The 9,341-nt window shown below is 38.6% G+C and overlaps 1 protein-coding gene across 1 annotated transcript in view; it reads right to left on the bottom strand.

Annotated features, from left to right (window-relative positions):
- Positions 1–1,609: 1,609 nt before the first annotated feature.
- The window catches only part of slc13a3 (solute carrier family 13 member 3), a 19,674-nt gene continuing 11,942 nt past the window's right edge, over positions 1,610–9,341 (bottom strand). Inside the window, exons 11-13 of the mRNA XM_014016221.1 lie at positions 6,624–6,785; positions 2,571–2,708; positions 1,610–2,493 (exon numbers count right to left, since the gene is read on the bottom strand). Of these exons, the coding sequence (XP_013871675.1) occupies positions 2,311–2,493; positions 2,571–2,708; positions 6,624–6,785 (483 nt within the window). The 3' untranslated portion in view covers positions 1,610–2,310. The remainder of the gene's footprint in view (positions 2,494–2,570; positions 2,709–6,623; positions 6,786–9,341) is intronic.

The raw sequence follows: 9,341 nt of genomic DNA, 5'->3' as shown, positions 1-9,341 counted from the left end.
TACTCACTACTAAATAAACGATCATTATAAACGTAACCTCTAAAACAAGTTAGCAGCTAGCATACCTCTGAATGTAGTGATGGCTGCAGACACCCGGGGCATTCTGCTCATCCTGACCGCAGACGCTTTAAAATCCACTTTTTGTCATTCTGTGAGCTTTCTACATTTTTTCATCTTTGTGTGATAATCAGTGTTATCATGTGTTATAGGGTTGGGCAGAATAATGTGGAATTATTCATCAGATAAACTTTTGCTGGTTATTATTTGGCATCACCAGCCTGCTGATGTAAAGACGTGTGTGGTACCGACAGCCTCAGAAAATCTATAGGTTCTGTCGAAAACTCATTCATCTTCATCATACGAGTCATGTCTGACATATTTGTGAACAAATTGTTGTTATTTATCTTGAAATAGAACCTAAATCCATACAGTACAAACTCTCTGCAGTAGTTTCCTCCATAGACATTTTACCCCCTGCCCTCCAGCAGAGATCGCTCCGCCTTTGAAACCACGTGACTGAAACCCAGCTATTGTATCATTGTGCAGATGGTGAGATGCTGTTCAATGCCAGTCTAACTGCCTGTTTGGGATGACTCTCAGCTACTAGATTTCAGCATATTATCTATAAAACCAACTGAACAAGAACCAGTTTGCTTAGCTGTTGCAGCCATCTTTAATTCACTGCAGAAGATATTTCATGTCTACCTTCTGAGTGTTTCAGAAAATYAGATATTTTGCTAACAAACACACACACTGGTACAGGCAGTGTTAGCGTTTGTGTGTCACCCAACTTTTACCTCAGGGATAATAATTGAGGGAAAAGCCTGAACCGTGAGGTGTTTATGGTGTTTTCCTGTGCATCTGTTTAGGAGGTAAAAACTCCTCGTGGCTCAGAATTTCTCCCCCTGCTGACCTTTTACAATGAACACAAAATGTTACATAAAACAGAAAGAAAGGAGACCTCAAAAGCACAATATTGCCTCTTTAATATACAGCCACTGCTGACATGAAGAGGTAAACGGGAGTAATAACTCTCACGGGATCGACTGGTTTTACAGCATTTCCAGTAATTGGAAACCCTTTTCTGCACCACATTTAGCTGGCCACATAATTTAGTGCCCACATTAGGAATGAGCGAGGAAATAGTTATTACGGCCYAAAAGAACATTTGCAGGTTAATCTTTAAATGTACACCAGTGGGAAGCTGTTGTGTTGGAAATGTTGTAAACATCCGTTTTAGCTGAATATGACTTTGAAATACAACTACACAACACTCAGTGTTTGTATTTATGACCAGAGGAATAAATTTAAATTACAYAACAAAAGAGCTTCAACTTTGAAAAGCCCATATTTTTTTCAAAAGATTTTGTAGATTTTTTGAAGTATTTTATTGATCTGCAATGAAATATTTTGTGTTTTGGAGTCTTGACCCTGYTTTTAGCTGCAGTCCCGCAGTCATTGTAGTCAATTCTGACAAATGACATTTACAACACCAAGCAACTACTTAAAGGTTTTTACAACTGTGTGTCCAAGAGCTAAAACATGTTGAGGTGTAAAACATCTGTAGCATTTTATGTGGAGCTGATAAAAAGCTGAGGACTCATCGTAATCCCATTAAAATCTTTATTTCTTTTGATTTTAGAAGCTGTAACGATCATCACAAAACCCATCCATATAAAACACGTTACAAATCATTATAATTTTATTTTCTTTGTAAATCAATTGAACAATATCTATTTAACAAAATGTACATGTTCATTCAGAAGGACTCACAGAATAGTGCTGAAAGAATTAAAAATATAATTTGAGTAATATTCTTAAATGTGTGCAAAATGTGTTTTTCTTGGTGATTTCAAGTTATTCACAGAGGTCTCTCTCATTATTCCAGCAGAGGTCAGTCATGTAGTAACATTACAGGTCAGTCATGTAGTAACATTACAAACAGCACATTTTCTTTTTATACACATAATAGAAAACACTTTGCAGAATTCAAAGATTTTGCAGAACTCTGATGTTCCCCAGATTTCCTTTGTATGAAGACGAAAATTTGACTAAATTTAAAACAAACCATTTTCTTAATCCTCATCAACTTACATAGTTGGAGTGTCCGAAGCAGAGCATTAAGTTCTGTACTCACAGTAAAATCAGTACTAAGCATTTAAAAGACATTAGAAGTAACAGCTGAAGCTCCAAGAGTTTGACCATTTTAATAACAGAGCAGACATTATAATGCAGACATTAGTCCCTGTTTAGTGTTAAATCTGTATTCAATCTTATGATAAATGTATTTGTCTTAAAAAACTAGTTCTTTCAGAGCGTGGCGTTGTTTGATTGGAGTGATGAGAGAGGCACATTAGGAATAAGTGACGTCTTGTTGATGGTGTGAGCCCATTCTGGGTACGTGTTCAGGTTGAACATGGCGACGCCCCAAGTGTTCATGGCGAGYGAGACGGATAAGATACCCAGGATGTTCATAACAAAACCAGTTTTCACCTGAGAACAAGAGACAGGAAGTGTGAATATGGTGGATCACAGTTAAAGTGTGGTATGTTGGGGAGTGAGGACGTTACCATGTCTTTAACCATGAGGTGTCCYGAGGCAAAYGCGATGGAGTTGGGTGGAGTGGACACTGGGAGCATGAAGGCATACGAGCATCCAACTGTGGCAGGGATCATGAAGTACAGAGGGTTCACCCAGACCCGAATTGCCTGCAAAGAAAATGACGGAAAGATTAAAATTCATTCGTTTTGACCTCTAGTGAAATAGAAAATAAAATCATCAGATATATTTACAATATGGCATCATATTGTATCTTGCATAAATGCAGGGGCAGCTGGAGAGGGGGTGGCATGGTGGGGGTCTCAAGACCCTCCTGAAAATGGCCATGCCCCTCCTCATGCACCCCCTTACTTTCCATGGTGGGACGTCTCCTGCACTTCCCGTGTCTGTACCCTCTGTACCCCACTTTATTTTCAGCTGTTACAACCGTTTAATCTAGTGTTAACATGGGGTAACTTGTTTTTCTGAGCCRWCTTTAAATGCACCAATAAATTGCGCAAGCTCACGGGAGACACGCTGATGAGTTTGTTGTTTATCTGATCCAAAGTCGCGGGGCGGTGCGAGCGCGTCAGCCATAGCCGCAATTTATTTATGACAAATGACCGAGTTGCACACATTTTTGGTGTTGATAAGGCCTCCTTAAATTGAGTTGACTTCAAATAATAGCTATAGATGTACATCTAATAATACTGAACATTGCATAAATCATGAAACTCTCAGCATTGTGCCTTTGATGTTGTAGGTGAGATTGATTGTTGAAATTTGTGTTTGATCTTATAGCTTGTATGGAGCCCATCCAAGTGACATTGGATTATAAAAGTTTAATGAATGGCCACGTGTCTTTGTGAGAGGTACAGACATTGTCTTATTATATAAGAATAARCTGTTTTTGCTTTTAACTGTTCAAAGGTTCCCTACTCTTTTTATTTATTTATTGTGTATGTTTAATCCAAAGAGTATAAATCCATGGTTCAATCTAAACAGTTTTCCTTTCATAYTAGTATTTATGAGATGATATACTGAATGCAAGTGTGTGTCAGAAAACTTTTGTTTTTACTGTGTTCCTGAACATGACTCATTCCACAGCAAAGGCACAGGGTGAGAGAGGAACCTGCTTTGACAGGTGATTTAAAAAAACGTTTGGACAAAGACAGCTCCAGTCATCACCTGTGTCTTATAGCTGCATCATATAATATATATATCTCCATGCCTAACTGTAAGTGATTGAAGTATTCCATTCATTCCTGTATTAAAATAAAAATAATAAATAAAACAATTCAAACTTGTCCATGTTAACAATTGACAGGCTCTGCATGGAAATGACTACAGTAACACCGGGGAGGCATTTTTTTCACTATTTGGTTCATCTCAGTGTGGCAAATAAKCTTCATCACAATTTTTGAAAAGGTTCATGTCTGTAGATGATATTTTGGTATGATAGCCCTTCCAGAGTGGTAGCTAAATCACAGTTATCAACTCATAAAGTTAAAAACCCATTAAAAATGTTTTTGACACAGGTGTGTAGCTGGTTTAAGTTCACAGACAAAGGTCAAAAGTTTATAATATTGTGAGTTTGGTGTCATTTTAAAGAAGACCCTGGGCTCTCATTTAAGCCCAGATTTGTGTCTCTGATCAACACAGAGGTCACTGGAACTCTTTAAATCACAAATAATACATTTTTCACAATTTTCACCCAAATTAAATACTTTCTTTTAGCTCAGTGAGATCCAGGTGTATCAGGGACATAATAGTCAATAAGTGCAATACTCACAGGACTCTAAGGATTCAAGAAATGTATAACATACCCATACTGTCTCTTTGTGGGAGATGGCTGTAAACCATATGTAAAAGTCACAGATTTAGGACCAGAATGGTAAATGGTTCTATGGTGTGTGTATTTGTGTCAGTGCCTAGTTAGTTAGTTATAAAAAAAGATAATCAGCAAAAGTAGGACTTTACACTTGCATAAACTTTAACAAAGGCCTATTTATCATGTTTATGACTTTTTCCATCCTGGGTTACTATTATGTATCTAGAAACATGGCAGCCAGCACAGTGGGCTCTGTGGATGACAATCTCCCTCCCTGAAGAACTCATAATAGTCCATCCACTAATAACTTCAATGATCCAGCTCAGGGTGGCATCATTCTGTGATCTGAAGATGATTTCTGAACTGTCATTCATTTTCATACCAGCATTAATTTAACTGACTGATGCCGCTCTGTCCAGTAAACATATTTCTCCCAGAAAGAAACATTTTGRCTTCTGACAGAGACCTGGGTATGTCTAATACTAAGACACGCAGCTGAACACTGAGTKCAAACTGGTAGAAGCCAGTTTGGAGTTAGTTCTGAGTTGGGTTCTGCTGAGGAACCTGTGAGCTTCACAGACCTGAGGATGGCCGACAACCATCTGAGGGGAAAAATGTAATTTTTGATTACTAAAAACAAGACGTTTTTGCTGACTGGTAAGGCTGTTTTGTGACAGAAAGCCAAGCTGTCTCAGTGAGTTTGTATCCGTAATGACCTCAGGGCAGATATGAATTAGCTGGACATCAGAATCTGGCACGCAAGCCTTCAAAGCCAATGAGACAATGCCTCCAACTTTGGTGAGCTGATGAATTTAAGGCATTATATGTGAAATGTTTGCAGAACAATCCTGGTTAAACAGCTGAGGCAAACTTGATATTATCCTTCTGACTTCCAGTAAGATCAAAATTACTAATAACAATCTGACCAAGATTTTAACRCCTTCTCTCCAAATTGACAATAACTTATAGGTTTGAACCTGTGTCTCTTGWCAATTGATTAATAGAAGAAAAATCTTTTGTTTGGGAAAACATGTTTCATTCTATAAAGGTTAAACATCCAGACCTTAACATAAAGTCTACAAGAACTTTCATCTTTAGCTGTTTTGAAACCTTATTGCTTCATCTTTCATGTTGTTATTTTTACTGTTTTATTCATGATTCAACAAAATTGATTCTTGATATATTTTTATAAGAAATTACCATAAAAGACAAATCTGKTTCCTCATCTTGAGTATTTTGGCCTGAGATAAGAATTCCCTGCATATCATTCAATCACTCACACTTTGGTAAATATGAGTCTGATTAAAAACAGTGAATAAATGTTGGTCAACAGCTTGGTAAATTGTAGTGCAAGACAGAAACAGTTTATCACCCTTTCTGTTTCTCTTAAACCAACACGCTACATAACCCTAAAAAAAATAGGTGTTGAATTTAACCTAATCGTTGCTAAATTTCATGCAGTCACAGCAAGAGTCATGTAAAAAAAATTAGAGGTATGTGGTTTTAAATGAGGCCCTGTGGTGGACTTGCGACCTGTCCAGGGTGTACCCCGCCCCTCGCACTGTGACTGCTGGATATGGGCACCAGTGACCCACACGACCCTGAAAAAGGAATAAGCGTGTACAGAAAATGGATGGATGGATGGATGGATGGTTTTAAATGAAAGAACCATTCAACTTTTCAACTCAAAAATAGCAGACAATAAAAGGAGCATCTGTTCAATGTGGGTGGAAATAATAACCTGGGCAGATAAAACTAGAAAGAACCATATAACTTTATATAGTTTGTTTGTACATGGAAATTTTTCAAGTTTTTTTTTTTTTTGTGAACAGACAGAATCAGAAAATGTAAGAAGTCCAGATAATGATTAAAAACAGCAGCAGTTAATGTCAAACAGCAACACCATCATGAGAAGCGAGTCATTTAAACCTCTAACATTTAGCAGAAGGTTCATTATTTACTACACTGGTTTCCATTGCTTCACCCCTCAGTCTGTTTCACCATGACTTTCATCTTATTAAGATGACAACACTATTCTGAAAATTGGGACAACGTGAAGTGTAACATCAGCCGGTTTCCATCAGTGTTAGCATTATATAAATCAACTTAAACAAAATGATCTATAAGAATGTGCCGCCGATGTGTGGTTGCTACAGTCAGTGCTGCAATGAATGAGCCTTTTTATCCAYAGAGAACATATATTTGTACTAACGRTTAAACATTTTWACATGTTTTTATTTTAAATCAGTCTTACCAGTTCAGCAATGACAGGTAGAAATATGATGATTGTGGCAGTGTTGCTGGCAAGCTCAGTGAAACAGGCAAGGAAAGCAGTGATCAGAATCACAGCTGCAGCAGGGGGAACTTCAGCCAAAGGCTGGAGGTGGCCTCCAATCCAGGAGGCGAGGCCAGATTCCTGGTGGATGCAGAGAGATCTGGGTTAGTGGTCAAAGATCAGATAAAACCATAATAAACCAGAGAAGAGAACTGGACCAAAATAAGCAATGAGCGACAGCAATGAGGCCACACAAGAAAGAAGACATGATTGATTTCATCCAGAGAAAGAAATAATAATAATAATAAAAAAGGAAGAAGTCTTAGAAATTCTTGTTTTAATATTAAAATCTAGAATTAAAGGGATTTGAGTGTTCTTGTGATCAACTGGTCCTGTGTTAACCAAGCAAACTGGTCTCAGAGGAGAGGTCATGAAGCAACACTACATCAAACAGGGTGAAATCAGTAGAACCCCCCTGAAGCCAGACCTGTTTGATTTGGCTCTTGGAGTTCAGCCTGGCTCAGCTAAATAAAAAAAAAAACTGGAAACCACCTGCATTTGAGCTCCCCATCTGTACGGGAGGACAAGTCAAGTTTGGGTGCCATGTGAGTTTTGGATGTTGGGTCCAGAAGCATGGGCAAATGCATTACAATTCCCAGCATCACAAACTGGCTGAGAAGATGTGTGAGGTTGAGTACGGTCAAATAAATACACATAAGGTTGTATCCTTAAAGTCGCACAACAAAAGCTGTGTAACTTCTGTCTATTATGACACCCTTTGTGTACGTTGCCCCCAGCCAGAACACKGTGCTGCAGACCTATGCAGCTCGCAGTGTGTGGTTGGTCAGAACTTAGTGGATGTGTTTGTTCATGTGGAACAGAGCAGTGCATCTCTCTGCATATCATTGGTCGGCTCCCTTATGTGTTGTTAAATTAMTGAGAAAAACAGGTTTGAGGAGCAGCTAGTCTGATCCTATTGAACATGCAAATGTGCAACTAATGTTCCCATCATCTTTCCATCTCTGGTTTTCTTCCTTTGACTACACACTCAATACAACACTGGTACTGGTACTGGATGTTATTTACTGTATATGCTTAGTAGGTGTGCGACAAYACATTTATCTGTATTGAATCATTCAATACACACTGTATCGAACAATACAGATTTTTAAAATTATTTTATCAACATGTCTTCTGAAGATGCTCAGTGTTGAAGGCTCAGTGGATCTGTGTTCGACTACTCCACCCAGGCTGCAATTGTCGAGCACAGATCCACTGAGAAACTTGCTGTTTCAGCAACATTAAATTTAAAAACTGTACTTTTGAGGTTAAACAAATGTTCACAACTAATTTAAATAAATTACAATTTAAGAAGAGCACAGACATTTGKCTTTTTGTATTAAAAATATAGAACTGTGACACTAAAGCATTGAACCGAATCAAATTGTGAATTTTCTGTACTGTTGCACCTCTGATTAGCTATGCACAGTGCTACAATGAGTGTGCCGTGGGAGGTGTGTCTTCAGCCTAACTATGAACAGAAAAAGTCGTCTCACTGAAATATAAACCAAAGCCACCTCCACTAACTTTACAGATAATGTCATAGAGATAACTCCAAACATATTTGAACTTCCCTGAAGTTTAGCTGGAGAGCCATCTTCTTTTACCTTTGTAAGAATAAAATCTGATCTATTTTATTGTTAGATGAACAGTAAAGCAGTGTTTCCCCTACCATTATACACCCCCCCTGCCAACGAGACGGCCCGCCCCYCTAAGAATTTCACGGCATGTAGTCATTTTTTTTATTTAAATAAGGCCAGATCAAGTCGAGAGCTATTTTTTTGCGTCCCTCCATATCCACCTCTCAACAAACTTGGGGAAAAAGACGGCGCAGAGCGAGGCTGAGCGCTGTGTGTGGTCCTCACAAAGATAGGAAGACATGTGTGTGATTAGACGCGCAGCTCTGCTTCTAATCACGTAGCACCGATGCGACAGCTTTGCAAGCTACTTTTTCTTTCTTTAAAAGAAAATGYGACAGGTGAAGCCACAGCATGGTTACTACCTTATCAATAATTACTGCCTTTTTTTCTTTCTCTGTGGGTGGGGGCTCAGCTTCACTCAGCTGTGAACACCTCCCGGGAACGCACACGTTTCCTGGACTATTTTCCACTGAGGATTACGTCGTATTTTATATTTATTATATTTCTAAAAGCACTTCGCAGCATTTCCCCCGGTGTGTTCACGTCATGAGTGAAATGAAACCATGACCTATCAGCTGACTGTTTTTAAAGCGAGGGGTAGCGAACATGTCCACCTGCAGCGCAGCTCCGACCAGCCCGGGACTTAATTTCATACGTGTCAACCCCTTCAGACGTTTAACGTGTATAATGAGTGTCAAAAATTTGTAATTTGCGCAAAATATAATCAGAATTAATCACGCGGGTGGGATGGAGGTTCACTGACCGCAGCTGCGCGGGGTGGGGAGGAGGAGGGTCTTTTAAAGACGTGTCTACATTTGACTTTTATTTTTTCTAAAATCACAGAGTTCTTTGAGTCAGCTTCAGATGTTTGTAGTTAATCATAATACCTTCTAAATTTAACCAGGTGTTTCAATGCCTTTAAATTACACAATCATTTTACTGGAGAAACTTGTCAGTTTGATTAAAAAAGGTAAAAAAAAAATTCTGTGCAGAGAAC

The sequence above is a fragment of the Austrofundulus limnaeus genome, unplaced genomic scaffold (assembly GCF_001266775.1).
Source record: "Austrofundulus limnaeus strain Quisiro unplaced genomic scaffold, Austrofundulus_limnaeus-1.0 Scaffold141, whole genome shotgun sequence".
Lineage (NCBI taxonomy): Eukaryota > Metazoa > Chordata > Actinopteri > Cyprinodontiformes > Rivulidae > Austrofundulus > Austrofundulus limnaeus.
This window is presented reverse-complemented; position numbering and strand designations above follow the sequence as displayed.